At 41.5% G+C, this 16,557-nt stretch overlaps 1 protein-coding gene across 1 annotated transcript in view; it reads right to left on the bottom strand.

Annotated features, from left to right (window-relative positions):
* Window positions 1-16,557, bottom strand: part of BRCA2 (BRCA2 DNA repair associated) — a 75,680-nt gene that overhangs the window by 2,842 nt on the left and 56,281 nt on the right. Inside the window, exons 22-25 of the mRNA XM_008158157.3 lie at window positions 14,159-14,357; window positions 12,498-12,661; window positions 12,268-12,406; window positions 1,648-1,892 (exon numbers count right to left, since the gene is read on the bottom strand). Coding sequence (XP_008156379.2) covers window positions 1,648-1,892; window positions 12,268-12,406; window positions 12,498-12,661; window positions 14,159-14,357 — 747 coding nt within the window. The remainder of the gene's footprint in view (window positions 1-1,647; window positions 1,893-12,267; window positions 12,407-12,497; window positions 12,662-14,158; window positions 14,358-16,557) is intronic.

The raw sequence follows: 16,557 nt of genomic DNA, 5'->3' as shown, positions 1-16,557 counted from the left end.
ACTGTCAAACTATGCTAATGAAAAAATGCAGATCCAACATCAGTGCTTCAGCAGAGCTCAATTGTTGGAGGAAGAGGGAGAGTGTCTATATGCATCAGGGAAAGAGAGAGATAAGAACCATTCCCAGCCATCTAGTTTAATTAGCAAGGTATACTATGATTCAGGAATTGGAAGACTGGGACTCAAGTTCTATCTCTATTTACTACTAATAGCTGTAAATCATCCAACATCTACAGAGCAGTCCTCAGGTTAACAGTAAAATGAGAGAATGGCTTCACGTCTGTTCCAAGGATTAACTGAAATAACGAGTTGTTTCAGAAGTCACAAATGGTGAAGTATCAGCAAGTTCATATGGTTTAATCTAATTCATTAAAGTATTTTGTAAAACCTTCAAATAAAATAAATAAAAGGTGTCTCTGAACTGCCCTTGGATGGTCTCAGAGAAAGCTGGGATGTAAATAGTAGGTTCTCTGTATGAGAGCCAAGTAATGAAGTAATTTCCCTCCTCAACTCCACCCCCACCCCCAATTTAGAAACCAGATATATCAGATGTTATCTTCACTGTATATATTAAGTTTTTAGGTAAATATTACACAAACTTACTATACACAGCTAGCTACTCTAATGCTTTTAAAATGTGATTTATATAAATTTTGAATAACACACATTTCAAACATTAAACTACAGAACTAAGAAGAGGCTTATCTTTTGTATATTATTTAATAGGAATTTATAAAATCCAAAATTTTATTGGGAGGCAGCACTGCATAGTAGTTAATAGTTGTGTTCTGTATTCAGGTGGCTTAAGTATGAATCCTGGTTCTACCAACTTGGCTATGTGACTTAACCTCTGTTTCTCATAAGAAAAATGGAAAAAAGTTCCCTACCTCATCACGTTAGGCTTAGAACAAGGCCTGAGAAACAGTGAGCACTCCAATAAACTAGCTAATATTATTATGTGATGTATAAATAGATCTCAGCAAAAATGCATGTGATCCAAGGAAAATAATTTTAGTATTCTCCTACTTGGTCTTATTTCATCATAAAGATAGATACAAATTGTATAAAATACTAGGTATGGAATTTAAAATGTAAATTTGAAACCTACATATTATTAACTAGTTATACTACCAGCTAATATGAACTACATATTATTCTCACCAATTTCCAGTTTGCCTACACATGGTCTGTAGTTTGAACATCCTTCTTACCATCTCCTCAGTTCCTCAGGTTCTGAGCAATTAATGTATGCTAAAAACCTCACCTGAGCCGAAACCGGTTTGGCTCTGTGGATAGAGCATCGGTCTGCGGACTGAAAGGTCACAGGTTCGATTCCGGTCAAGGGCATGTACATTGGTTGCGGGCACATCGCCGGTAGGGGGCGTGCAGGAGGCAGCTGGTCGATGTTTCTCTCTCATCGATGTTTCTAGCTTTCTATCCCTCTCCCTTCCTCTCTGTAAAAAATCAATAAAAAAAAAAAAAAAAAAAAAAGAGCTCTACATATTAAAACAAAAACAAAAACAAAAAAAACCTCACCTGATATATCTCAACATCCAATTTTTATAAAGGCTGCCACTCCTTTGATATTTGACTTTCAAACTATTTGGAAAATGCCAAAAAGTGTGGTTATGTTCAAAACGAATTTACCTCAATAGTATTTTTCATTTTGTGGAATGTCTCTTGAAAATGGCTCTCCTTTGGATTGGCAGAAAACATGGAAAAATCTCCAGCAAATAAAGTAGGAATTCCTAATTTGGATTCTGGTCGCCACTGGAGATTGCTCGCAGCAATTAACATGTGAGGTTTAATTAGGTCTTCATTAAGATCTATCCAAAACTTGACTGCCAGTAAGTTATGGCATTCATCAGACAAATAGACCAAAGGAGCAAGACCTAGAATGAGAACAAACAAAAAAACACCATTTCATTATACATGTGTGAGACTAAAAAATGCAAGGAACCACTAATATGGCCATTTATTTTGGTATGCTAATGGTAAAAACAACTAAATACATTTAGAGAAAGCTCAGGATTTCCAAAATGACCTATTTATAGTGTTAAAATTTCAATGCCAGAGTGACAACACATTCTGTTCCTGTAGGAAGAGGCATACTTGTACATAGCTGATGGGAATACCAATTTCTGCAACCCTCTGGAGAAAAACTGGGTAATACCTAGCAAAGCGACATATGCACACCTTTCCCCCGGCAATACCACTTTTAGTTCTCTACTTCCAATGATAGTAAAATACACATGAAAAAGGTTGATGAAAACGCATGTATGAGGTTACTCATTGAAGCACTGTTTGTAACTGTAAAGTACTAATAGCAACCTATCTTCGCTCATGCCCAGAGAATGGCTGGGTAAACCATGGCACATCCTCATAATGGAGCACCATGCAGCTGACAACAGGATGGGGGAGATCTCCATCAGTGATTTCCAAACACACTGTTAGGTGAAAAAGAACAGCACAGAAGAAAGACTAGACTATAAAGAAAGGCTAGAGATATCTCCTAAAAGAAAGAATAAAATATAAGCAAATACACAGGTATCTGACCATTTGTACCAAACAGACAGGAAGATAAACCAGAAACTACAGGGACTGGGTACAGGTGGGGGAAAGGACCGACACTGGGTCAGCAAAGATGGGGGGCGTGACACTTCCCTGAGTTTGTCTTCCTGTGAAGTTCTGACTCTGAGGAGGACAATGATATCCCACATATTTTTCATATATCCCCAGACAGACAGAACGAACCAGTCACAAGGAAATCCAAGTTGGAACATATACATATTTCTTAGGTCTTTATGCTTGAAAGGGCCTACAAGCAATGATGCCACTGCAGTAAGGAGCACATCTAGCAATCAGATCTTGGTTCTAAATACCATTTTCTCCAAAAAAAAAAAAAAGAAAAGAAAAGGATCCAAGGTTCTCTTGGAGAGCTACAACATGTCCTCGAATAAGGTCATTTTGTTCAACATTGTTTGTTATAACTCTGATGAGATGCTATAGGAACTTAACTCTTGTTTGTATCAACAGGCTTGTGGTAAAACTGGTTTTGCTATATTTTTTTGCTTAAATTTGCTGAACCTACTGACATTAAATGAGGACTCACTTTAGTTGATTCCAAAACTGGGGCAGGGAACTTATAAGGTGAGCCTGGAACATCTTATGATGCCAAAAAAAGGAAGGAAGTGCTCAAAAAATACAGGAGTTGACCTGAAAAAAACTCCTAATGGCCCAAACTGAAACAATAGGAGTAATAAATAAAGGTACTGAATTTTAACCCATAAGGATAAAATAACTGTTCATAAGTCCATACTGATATAAATGAAATAAATAAATGAGGGGGGAGGGGACAGCTCTTCCTCACAGTAGAATTCCAATGAATGCAGAAGGAAAAGAAACACCCCCATTAGGTAAATGCCACAGTAATAACTGCTGCAAACAACATCAACTGATGGATGCTCAGTGAACGGGTGAACGTTTGTGGTAAAGTAGGATGTGAATCTCCTCCAAGGTATTTATTAATTACTAGAGGCTCGATGCATGAAATTCCTGTCACAGTAGGCCTTCCTTCCCCCGGCACCCGGGACCCGGGCTTCCCTCGCAGGCCCGGCTTCGTCCAGAAGGTTGTTCGGAAGGATGTCCGGTCTAATGAGCATATTACGCTTTTATTATTATAGTCAAAGGGAAAGTCAGTTATTTACAAGTAAGAAACCCAGCAGACACCATCTGAACCAAGTGACTAAGGTTGTTGCTATTACCAGCAATAAAAAATACCAATATCACTGACCCCTTGATACGATATAGAGAAGAAAAAAATATAATTTCCATGGTAACTCTGCCCAAAATGTGTAACTTCAACCATGAGAAGACATCAGACAAATCCAAATTGAGGGAAATGCTAAAAAATAATTGATCAGTCCATTCAAAAGTGTCAAGATGATGAGGCAGTGTTAAAGACTAGAGAAAACTAAAGAGAAATAATGATTAAATAAAAGTGGGATCTGGAATAGAAAATGGAAAGTAGAGTAAAACACTTCAAATAAATCTAAAGTTTAGGCAATAATATTGTACCAATGTTTACTTCCTGATTCTAATAATTGTGCTATGTTTATGCAAGATGTTAACATTACGGAAAGCTGGCTGAGGGATTTTTGGAAACTATTATTTTTGCAACTTTTCTGAAGGTCTAAAATTAGTTCAAAACAAAAAGTTAAAAAATTTTCAGTGTTGCCCAGCCGGTGTGGCTAGTGGTTGAGCATCAACTGATGAACCAGGAGGTCACAGTTCATTCCTGGGTGGGAGCACATGCCAGGGTTTCGGGCTTGATCCCCAGCAGGGCGTGTGCAAGAGGCAGCTGATAGATGAGGTTTTTATTTTTATCATCCTTCCTCTCTGAAATAAATAAAAAAATATACTTAAGAATTTTTTTCAGTGCCCAAAACGTAAAGGGACTAGATAAGCCAGGATAGGATTGAGGCTCGGAAAGTCTAGGTACTGAACATCCAGTCTCACTCCTATTTACAGTGTCTTGTTCCTGCTGCTTTGAGAATTACGTTTCCCTTATAAATAATAGGAATGAAAAAAACTGCCATTCTCAGATAATGATTCATTTATCCTGTTGCAAATGACAGTTATCCCTTTCACTTTTCAAATTTATCAGATTGGTTTAATATATTTTAATCTTAAATATTGTTTTTAGAGAAATTATAAGTTTCCCAAGCGTGTTCAACTTTCTAATTTTAGAATTTGCCTCTAATTACGTTCAAAACCTGATTACAGTACTGCCCTTCTCCCAAATGTCCTTCTTTAAAATATCATGTTTCCCCCCAATTACAAAAGTAATACATGCTTATTAAAAAATATTTAGAAAATGTAAAATATAAAAATAAACTTACTTAGTGTAGTTTGCTCATTTAATTTTTTTCTCCACAAGCAGAGGTTTCATATCTAGATCACCCTGTCCCTCTTACCTCTGTGTCATTCTTAAAGTCCAGGGTCAATTATTTAAAACTCCACCCTTTGCATACACCCAAAAATTCTTTTCCCTCTTGCTTTGTAGTATTCACCTGCCATAACCTACAAGTTTGGTTAAATCTCACTTTCTACCTACTTCATGCCTACACCGTAACAGCCAACATGGTTGAAAAATACCACACCAACCGTGATGAACAGTTCCATTTCATACTCATGAACATGGACTCCTGTGGGCTCTGGCAGCCAAAGTATCCACCCAGTATATCCCCTCTTCCCTTTTCTTGAAGGATGACTTCACACCGTTTCCTCCATTCTGACGGCCAGTGATGACTCTGTTCCTCCTTCAGTGAGGACAGAGGCAGTCAGAGGAGAGCTGCCACAAGTTTCCACTTACACATCAGCTCTCCCACTTCATCTGCCAGCGCATTCCTTCACCCCTTTCCTCCAACTATGGAGAAGTGTCTCTACCACCAGCTGAGGCCCGTCTCCCCTTAGTACCCCTAGGTACCATCCCGACGTGGCAACTAAAGGACTGTGCTCCACAACTGGCCCCTCTCATACACAGTATCTCATCAGTATGCTCTCAGGGCTTTCATCTGAAAACAAAAATACTCGCTTGTTCCTAATTTCCCTTCCGGCTATTGCAATATATGTCTTCTTCGCTTTAAGTTGGTATCCCTGAAATGCCCACATTCACTTTTGCTATTGCTCTCCTGTCTTCTTGCCCCACTTCATTCAGTCTTTTCCACCACTCACCAAAAGACTCCTTCGTGTTAAAGCCAATAATCAATGCTCAGCCCTAACCTCACTATCTATGCTACCAAATGCCAGCAGACAGATTCACTCACGCTCACCTGTCAGAAATCCTCCTTTTCTCTGGGCTTCCACATAGCTTACTCTGAGGACCCCTCACACTCCTGTCTCTCTTACTGGCCCCTTTCCATGTCCTCTGCTTCAAGGCATCCGAGTGCCATCTCCTCTCACAACTCGGCCAGTTTCACAGCATTAAATGCCACCTGGATGTTGACTTCCCAATTTATACCTTCAGCCAAGATCATTCCCCTGAACAGACTCCTGTATCCAACTGTCAAGTAGAACTCTCTACCTAGATTAAGCACCTAAAACTTAACTGTCCAAACTGAGCTCTGCCCTGCCCTCAGACCTGTTTTTCCTTGCAGTCTTCCCCTCTCAGTGAAAGGCAACTTCATTTTTCCAGGTGCTTAGACCAAAAATCTTGGCACTGACTCCCCTCTTCAACCCCATAGTGTCCCTCTACCTTCAAAATACAGCCAGGCCCAGCCAGTGTGGTTCAGTGGTTAAATGCCATCCCATGCACCAAAAGGTCACTTGTTTGTTTCCTGGTCAGGGCACATGCCTGGGTTGTGGGCTCGATCCCAGGTAGTGATGGGGGGATCGTGCAGGAGGTGGCAGATCGATGTTTCTATCTCTCGCCCTTCTCCCTCTCCCTTATTCTCTAAAATTCAATAAAAACGTATTTTAAAAAAATATAACCAGAATCTACTTCTGACCACTCCCATTGCTTTTGTCTAGTCCAAACTGTTAACATCATCTCTTGCCTAATTCTTCAATAGCTTCCAGCTGTTTCCCCTGTTTGTACCCTCATGTACCCTAGAGTCTATTCTCAATACAGCAGGCCAAGCAATCCCCTGAAAACCTAGTCAGGTGGTGTCACTCCTCCCATCACTTCCAGAAACAGAGCTGAGTTCCATGCAAGGACCACCACATAGTCTGGTCCTTCAATGCCTCTATCCCAGTTGTGAGTACTCATTCCCTGGCCTCTGCCAATGCTTCAAGGCATCAGACTTTATCATGACCATTTCTTATGCCTGGACTGTTTCTACCCCAGATTCTACATGCCTCCCTCCCATCACCCCACTGCTGCAGCCACTGCCAGCCACCGCAGCCGCCAAGGTGTTTTCATCAACACGGACTCCAGACCCTTCACCATGAAAAAATGACAACTTTCTTTAGGCATTTTCAAGATGTGTCTTTCACAGGATATGACATTTCTTTTTCTTTTCTTTTTTTTAATCCTCACCTGAGGATATGTTTCCATTGATTTTTAGAGAGTGTGGAAGAGAGAAGGAAAGACAGAGAGAAACATCAATGTGAGAGGGACACTTTGATTGGTTGCCTCCTGCATGAGCCCTGACCTGGGCCCTGGCTAGGAAGGAGCCTGCAACCTTGATCAGAATCGAACCCGGACCCTGCAGTCAGCAGGCCAAGGCATTATCCACTGAGCCAAACCGGCTAGGGCAGGATATGACATTTCTTAGCCCCTCCAGCAGCGGACCTTCATTTTTTTCCTCCAGGAGTGTGGTGGAAAACCCCTAGATCACCTTTATGGATTCTTATTACCCAAGTTACCAAGAACATTACCAGTGGTGTGCAGGGAGCTTAGCCAATGAGCGGTCAGAAAAGGTGTTTCCTCTGCAGCTCATGTGCAGAGGCAGGACTGCTGGCAAGCTGAGGCTGGTGCACCCCTCCCCCCGCGACCGCCCCCATCTCCCGGCCTGCTCAAGCCTCTGCTGTGGCTTGGGCAGGGCCCCCCAGGCTCTGCTCAGGCCCTGCTCAAGCCTCTGCCGCGGCTTGGGCAGAGCCCCCCGGCTCCGATCAAGCCTCTGCCGCGGCTTGGGCAGGGCCCCCCGGCTCTGATCAAGCCTGTGCCGCGGCTTGGGCAGGCCCCCCCCAGCTCTGCTCAGGCCCTGCTCAAGCCTCTGCCGCTTTGCCCCCGGCTGATCTGTGCCAAGGCCCATAGGCTAGGAGTGGCCTGGGGCATTCTGGGACCCCGGCAGCTCAGGGTCTACCCGTGGGCCTACAGGCTTGGAGCAGCCTGGGTCCTGAGGATGTTCCCAGGACCCAGGCCACTAGGTGCCTGCATATGCAAATTAACCCGCCATCTTTGTCAGGTTAATCTGCATACTCACTCCTGATAGGCAGGTGGGCGTAGCGGAGGTACGGTCAATTTGCATCTTTCTCTTTTATTAGTGTAGGCTTGTGATCTCCCTCCCCAACCCCCTGTAACATAAGTTCCACAAAGCAGGGATTTTTGCCTGTTTTGTTCATTGCTATTCACCCAATATTTACAACAGAACATGTGAAATGTGTGGCAAAAGTCACCAAGTCTGATCAAGATGAAATAAAATGCTATGAAAACAATGTAGCATATTAACATACTATAGGCAAAGAAAACCCACAAAGCACCAAAACACAATTAACCGAACAAAACCAATTTTAAAAAAGGAAAAAAGAACCCTAGCCAGTTTGGCTCAGTGAATAGAGCATTGGCCTGTGGACTGAAGGGTCCCGGGCTCGATTCCGGTCAGGGCACATGCCCAGGTTGTGGGCTCGATCCCCAATGTGGAGTGTGCAGGAGGCAGCCAATCAATGATTCTCTCTCATCATTGATGCTTCTATCTCCCTCTCTCTTTCCCTTCCTCTCTGAAATCCATAAAGATATATGTAAAAAAAAAAAAAAAAAGAACGGAGAACATAGCAAAGAGTGCGGCCCATAAGAAAACAAAACTGAAATAAAAGAAGACAGTTTCTAAATTCTTCAAAACTGATTCATGCTATTGAACTTAATAAGAACATATATTCAACAAAATAAAAAACTTGACTATGGGATGATAAGTAGTCTTATAAGATGATAAGGAGAGTGCAGGACCAAAGAAATAAATTAAGGACACCAATATATATATGGTCATTATGGGTCAGTACATGCATCAAAAATAGCAAGAAATAAAACACATTGCAGAAAATAAAATTACAAACATCAAGTCTGGATATAATGGTGAACGTAGATAAAAAAGACACACAAAAAATCGAAGCAATCAAAGAATAGATAAAAATAAGAACAAGAAAAAAAAAATACAACATAAGGCTAACCGATTTCCTCGAAGTAGAAATCCTAATCAATGGAACAGCAGATATGTTCAAATAAATTACAGAATTCCCATGAAATAAAGAAAGCACTGAGTGTGTAGATCAAAGAGCACCCTGTGTCCCAGCAGAACTGCATATAGAATGCTTTCACTAAGACACAGTCAAACGTTTGGAGTACAACACAAAACATTCTTCAGATATCCAGACATAAAGAGAAAATCACCTAAATGGGGGGGACGAAGAAGAGAGAATTATGCCAGTCCCATACTGTTCAATGCCTAAAGAGTAATTTCTACAAAGCTCTTAGGGAAGGAAAGAAAGAATGATCCCATAATATTATGCTTAGCCAAGATATAGTTTCAGAAGTAAGGCATAAGTACACTTAGCAAAATACGAATAACTCATGGAATACAGAGGCCTTATAGAAAAGGAGATGGACAATAAACCTTAGTCAAAGAGCAGAGGAAGGGAGAATCCATGACAGGGCAGTTGAAAAACAAGGAATCCACCAAATAACTGAGACCATACCCAGTACCAGGCACTGCTTTAGGAGTTGAGGATACAGCAGTAACAAAGTCTCTGCCCTTATAGAGCTAATATTCTGGAGGAGGGAGACAAAAAAGCATAAATATATGTTGTTTAGTGCTATGGACAATTTAAAACTAGGTTGGGGAGTGGAGAGAGTACTGCTTTTTTACAAATGGTGGTCAGAGAAAGGCCTCTTAGGAGGCTGCATCTGACCAGACATTGGAGGAGACAAAGGAGCCAGCCAACTGGCTGTTGGGGGTACGCTTCTGGGAAAAGCAACAATGAGTGTGAAGGCTCTGTGATGAAAGTGAGCTCCGTGGGCTCAAGAACAGCAAGGAAGACGTCAACAAAGCTCAAGTGGAATGGGGACAGACTGCTAGGGGAGGAGACTGGGGCACTTGGCACAGTATCATGAATAAACAGAAGACTCTGTGCATCAACTCAGAGCTTAGCTGGTCCCTGACACTTCAAGACCAATACTGAATGACCTCATTTATACGTGGAATCTCAAAAACAAAAAACAGAAACAGAAACAAAAACTCATAGGAAAAGAGATCGGACTTCCTGTGCAGGAAGGAAATCTGCCCTCTGTCCTTCCAGGCCTCTTTGCTCTACATTCTTGAAAAGATAGTCTGAGACAATGCTACGACATATGTAAAAATACCATGAGAACTGCCCTCCAACATGAGAACTGATGGGACAAACAGAAAACAGCCAGCAAGATGGTAAATTTTAATCTAACCTTACCAATAATCACATTAAAGATGACCAGATAAAGAGAGACTGTCAGACTAGATAAGAAAGCAAGACCCAACCATACCGTTTATCAGAAACACACTTTAAATATAAAGACATCAATAGGTTAAAAATAAAGGAATGGAAACAGATATATACCATGCAAACCAACACTAACAGTAAAAAAGTTGGAATAGCTCTATTAAAAAAAGTAATTTTTAGAACAATGGATATCATTAGGGATCATAAGAGATACTGCAAAGGAAAAAACACATCCAAAACCAAAGCTGGAGACAGAGGCTTGAAAGCTGTTAACTGCACAGGGGAATTATAATTTACTAGGGGCCCAGTGCATGAATTCGTGCACCTTGAAAGAAACTGTGGGGTGAGTCCTGGGTCCGGGTGAGGCCGTGCCCCTGGGTCCGAGTGAGGCTGGATCCGGGTCCAGGTGAGGCCGTGCACCCCTGGGTCCGGGTGAGGCTGGATCCCGGGTCTGGGTGAGGCCGCACACCCCCGGGTCCGGGTGAGGCCACGCGCCCCGGGGCCCGGGTGATGCTGGGTCCCAGGTCCGGGTGAGGCCGTGCGCCCCTGAGTCTGGGTGAGGCCACGCCCCTAGGTCCAGGCGAGACCAAACCAGAGGGAGTCGGACCTGCATTACCACCATTTGTCCACCATCCAGAACTGAAAAGTCAGTGCCGACATGTACACATAAGGAACTAGTGGACATTGAAATTGGGTCTCTAAAGAACTGTTGGCCCACAAAGAAACTCACTACAGACTGATTCATTTGCCGGTCAGCATAACTATTATTGCTCGTCTCACATTCAGTTCTTATAAGTATATATCTAGTGACACATGATCTCGCTCATCTAGGGGAAATGATGAACAACATAGACTGAGGAACAAGAACAGACCCAGAAACAAGGAGGCATCGATCGGACTGTCGGGCCTCAGAGGAGGATTGGGGAGGGTGGGGGGTGGGGGAGAGATCAACCAAAGGACTTGTGTGCATGCATACGAGCCTAACCAATGGTTAAGGACAACGGGGGGGTGGGGGCATCTGTGGGGAGGGGTGTGGGATGGGAATGGGGGGATGAGGACAGATATGTGACACCTTAATCAATAAAGAAATTAAAAATAAAAAAAGAAACTGTGGGGTGAGAGGCTGCAGCAGGCACAGGAGCAGGTCTTGGCCCATCCTCCGTGCCCCTGCCCGGCCCCTCCTGCCACAGCCCCCGGTCCCGTGTCTGCCGGCAGCCCCGCTCCCATGCGTTCACAGCATCGGCCTTGCTCACACCCACTGATGGTGTGGAGCGATTGGGGCCGGCGCCAGTAACAGGTGCAAGCAGCGGCTCTGGTGTCGGCTGCAGGTGCGAGCGCCGAGCAGGACTGCAGCACTCAGGAGCAAAGAATTTTTAGTAACCACCAGAGGCTCGCCCCGATGACAGCGAACAGTGCCCTACCTTGGTCTGGCACCCCTGCTCACCTGCTCCACCGTCCCACCACGACCAACGCCCGCCATGTTCCGCACTCGCCCCCTGGTGGTCAGCGCACATCATAGCAACCAGTTGTTCGGTTGTTCCACTGTTCGGTCTATTTGCATATCAGCCTTTTATTATATAGGATTTGTCTAATAGTAATCACTAAAATGCTGCAGAAAATTTTCTAGCAATTTCTTTAAAATTAAGTAGCTCAGAATGGCATGTAAGTTCTTTCCTTGTAATACTGTAGAATTGCTTTTCATTAAGAACTGAGGTTAAGACCTAGCTGGTTTGGCTCAGTGGATAGAGTGTCAGCCTGCCAACTGAGGGCTCCGGTTTGATTCTGATCAAGGGTACATGCCCAGGTTGCAGGCTCCATCCCTAGTAGGGGGCATGCAGGCGGCAGCCAATCAATGATTCTCTCTCACCATTGATGTTTCTCTCTCTCCCTCTCCCTTCCTCTCTGAAATCAATAAATAAAAAAAAAAAAACTGAGGTTAAAACAGGCCTAACTCTCAAGTCACTAGTTATCAAATTTGCTGATTTGTAGCTCCAATTAATCCTAAGACAAATTTTAAAAGGTATTTTTTTTCAAAAGCATCAATAAAAAGCTACAACTAAAAACACTGTACATTACCTATTTTTTTCACAACAGAAACTACCAATCCTATTAAGTCCACCTCAGAACAATGTGGCTGGAAGTCTGGATTTAGTAATTGGCTGAAGGGAAGGGGATCCCTCGGCTGATAAACTTTGAACAGGATTTCATCTGAAGCCTACAAGAAAAAAAAAGAAATCAGCATGTCTCGATTCTATAAACTCATATGCATTTATCAAAATTGAAAAATTACAATGAGAAGTACTTACTGGTATTTCCTGAAATTGAGTGTTTTTGGTTGCTGTTAACTGTATATTAGCTCTTCCAGATTTAGTTTTAGATTTTGATGTTGCAAGATGGTAGATTCTATATCTCTTTCCCTCCGTTAGCAGGGAATATAAATCTGATGATGGACGCCAGATACTTAATATAACTATTCAGATAAAGAGGAAAAAGACACAATGGAAAACCTGATAATCATTAAATTCTTGCTTAAAAATGAATACTGAAGAGTCAAGCATGAGAAGGACACATGCACTGTTAGTGGTCTGACAATGAAGGCCACCACGTGAGGAAGAAGGCAGGAGGCCGCTAAAGCACAAGAAACGGAATGCCTTCTGCTAGGAACTGTGGTGAGCTTGGAAGAGGAACCTGAACGTGAGATAATGCAGCCAGCTGACACTGGATTTCAGCCTCATGAGACACTGAGCAGAGAACCCAGCCAGTTCCTTCCAGACTTCTCATCTACAGAACTGTGAGACAACAAATGAATTTTACACAGGACAGAAAAAGCCAGTGATCCAAGCAGGTGGACTGGAAGGCCTAAAAGCCCTTCCCTGACACTGATTCCCCAAAAGGATTTGGTCTTTTCCCAATGAACCAGCCAGAACATTTTATTTAGAATTGAACGCTAAAGCAACTGTCACACTAAGTTTGGTAACTTGACTCCAGGAAATCTCCTTTTTTGTTCCCAAGCTCAGCCTGAAAGAGGGACCCAGGCCAATTCAGCATCTGTGGAGACCAGGGGGGCCCGGGGTCCTCTGGGAGTGAAGGTGAGACCTGCAGTGCCCCCTTTGTCCTGCCCGACTCTGCTCTAACCCAGAGGCCGCCTTAGGACTGGACCCAGGGGATGCAGGCTCCTTCTCTTCTGCTTGGTAGAAAAATTTGGTCACGAGTTATGAAGGACCATAAAGCTAGTGAAAACATTCACTTCTGCTTGCTAAGGAGCATCTCTTTGATTTTGATATTTTGGAACTTAGCGTTACAAAAGGACTGAAAACCACAGCTGTTTTTTGGGGGCCACTTTGGAGGATGTGAAAACAGAGATGTGAGGCTGGAGGAAATAGCCAAAAAGAGAGAGAGACAGGAATGAGCAGAGAATGACAAAGAAAAAGGGAGAAAGTAGGGGATGGAAGGGAGAGAAGCTGGGTTTCAGTCTATGGGCCTGGGGACCACAGCTTCTCACTCTGACTGCTCCCACCCTTTACTGATCTGCCCCCAGAATCCAGTTCCACTAGGAATTATAAAGCTGCTGGCCAGGCACTTGTTTCATCCTGGTTTGCAAGGAGGGATAAGGTGGGTTATGTTGGTTTCCATGTGAGTGGAAGCCAAGGCTGGAGTCCCATTGGTTCCCTTAGAGATCACTGTCAAGTAGCGAAACACAGAAAAGCTTTGGGGCATATGTAACTTTGTTAAAATTTTATACTAAATTCAAAATAAAATTTTCTGCCTAAAAAAAAAAAAAAAAAAAAAAAAAAAAAGGATACTGATAACAACTAATATCTAAGGATTCCATTATCATTTTGTGGGCATCGATAGACAATTTTGCTCCACTATGCACTAACTTTACACTTTATCTAGCACTTGAAATCACTTTATTAACATAATATTTTAACTTAAAACTAATAAAACAAGTAATTTACATACTGACCAGAATCTTTTTCTTTTTTCTCATAGCTTATGATACGCAGCTTCCATACAGTTGTAACGTCCCTTGATAACATTTGCTCCCCTTTTTCAGCAGATTCCACAGCCTTCCGGAATTCCAACTGGATCTGTGCTTGCTTCTTATCATTCAACATCTGTCTGTGATTATTCAAGGCTCTTAACTGCTCATCACTAATATAACCCTGTGATTATTTAATATATGAAGGCAGATAAGGTTGGAATAAAAAGCAAACAAAACATCTCATCTATTGTGAATGAATCCCTTTAAATGGGGGTAAAATACAACAGTTGAGTTCACTTTAAGAGTGTGACAATATAAAAATTGAGATTAATATACTCATCACATAACCAATGTGTTCTGGTGTCTTAAACTGTTTACTAATCTTTGTTACAAATTTCCCCTCTTTATAAATGTACTCTAATAATCATATCTATCAATATGGGTGACATTATAAATGGCTAACATGTAAAGGCTCACTCTATTTGAGAAATGGATCTATGTGTGATAAGCGTTTTAATTTATTTAATCTGTATAATAACCCTATGAGGTAGATACTGTTATGTTTCCATGTTGTAGATGATGAAACTGAGGTGCAGAGAATAAATAACTGCAGAGGCACACAGGCAGGGTTAGCTCAAGAACCTTCGTTCTTAGCCCCCATAGTATAATTTCGTGAACTCCCTGGAACAGTAGTACAACTTAAAACAGACATGTCCTAGCCCTGGCCAGCTCAGTTGGTTACAGTATGGCCACAATGTGCCAAGGTTGCAGGATCAATCTCTGGTCAGGGCACATACAAGAATAAACCAACAAATGCATAAATAGGTGGAACGACAAATCAATGTCTCTCTCTCAAAGTCAATTAAAAAACAAAGCACAACAAAACAGACACGTGCTACAAGCACTTCTTGCTGCCTCCACACTTTTCTTCAATCACTTCACCGAACTGCTGTACTTCTTGGGAATCTCACCCAGTGTAACAAGAATGAATAAAAGAACAAAAAATAAAATAAAATAAAACAGGAAATGGAATTCAACACATAACGCACTAGACTACCACTGCCTTATAAATGTTAATCTGATCTACATGGGGAAGGGACACTTGAACTCTCTGTACCCTGCAAAGGGCTAAAAATGAAGACAATGTTTAAAACATGAATTAAAAATAAATCTGTGATTTCCAAAGTCCCACAACATTAGCATTGTCACAGAAAACAAATCCTTTTGACAGGGTATTTTATAAATTGATGCCTATTTTTCCCTCTAAGAATTATAGTGATCAGTTGATCTGAGTGAAACCTCAGAATCATAAAATCAGAACCTTATAGATAAGCTCCTCTCAGGCATCCCCCTGATAGAAGGTAGAAAGGAAGCCTAAGAGACACAATACTTGTCCAGTTACAAAGATGAGGACTAGGTCCAGAACTTAGTCTTCCAACTCATATTCTGCTCATTACTTCCTCCTTATAAATAAATTCTATAAAATGATACCAGCCTAATAAATATTTCATTAAAATTTGTGGATGAAATTAAAACTATCTTCATGATAACTCAGAGAAAGCACAAGCTTCAACATATATAATAATATAAGTGATAGACACAAAAAATGTTTCAGGAAAGCAAAATAAAGCCTTAATTTAATGACTTGCAGCAAGTACACTCACAGGCTTTCAAACTGAACTCACTTTTTACCGGGAGAATTTGAGTACCCTTTGGGAATTCTACTCAGAGTAGCACTGCTTACTCTCCTAATGGAGTATTGTTTATTTTGTAGTCCCGTTGTTTCAGAAACTTAAAGCTACATACAAGATTTATTGTCAAAAAATAAATGAGATTAATCAATAAACAAAAATAGTTTTCCTAAAATTTCTCACCTCCTTCCTATCTAGCAAACTAATCCTTGTATTAATTAGATACATGGTGTCTAAAAATTTAGGAGTTATCTTAATATATGAAATGATGTTCTAACAGCAACTAACATTTATAAGAAACTTTAATAACAAAACACTTTTACATATATTACCTAGTTTGATCCTAAAACAAATTATTTTACGACCATTTTATAGCTATTTTATGCCTAATTTGCTTGGCTAATAAATGGCAGAGCCATGATTCTAAAGCCTATGATATTTCTAACACAGTTCAGTACTTCTGCACTTGTCCATTTAAGTACCCTTGAAATAGCGAATTATAAAACACTCTGGGAAGGATCTGAGAAGAGCTGAGAACATGGAAACTAAGATATCTGTTTCATCTTAAAAGTAAACAAGTTTTGCCTGCATTTTAAGCCACATTTATCCTATAAAAGGCTAATATGCAAATTGACCGAACAGTGGAACAACCGGTCGCTATGACGCGCACTGACCATCAGGGGGCAGATG

This window comes from Eptesicus fuscus, chromosome 7 (genome assembly GCF_027574615.1).
Source record: "Eptesicus fuscus isolate TK198812 chromosome 7, DD_ASM_mEF_20220401, whole genome shotgun sequence".
NCBI lineage: Eukaryota > Metazoa > Chordata > Mammalia > Chiroptera > Vespertilionidae > Eptesicus > Eptesicus fuscus.
This window is presented reverse-complemented; position numbering and strand designations above follow the sequence as displayed.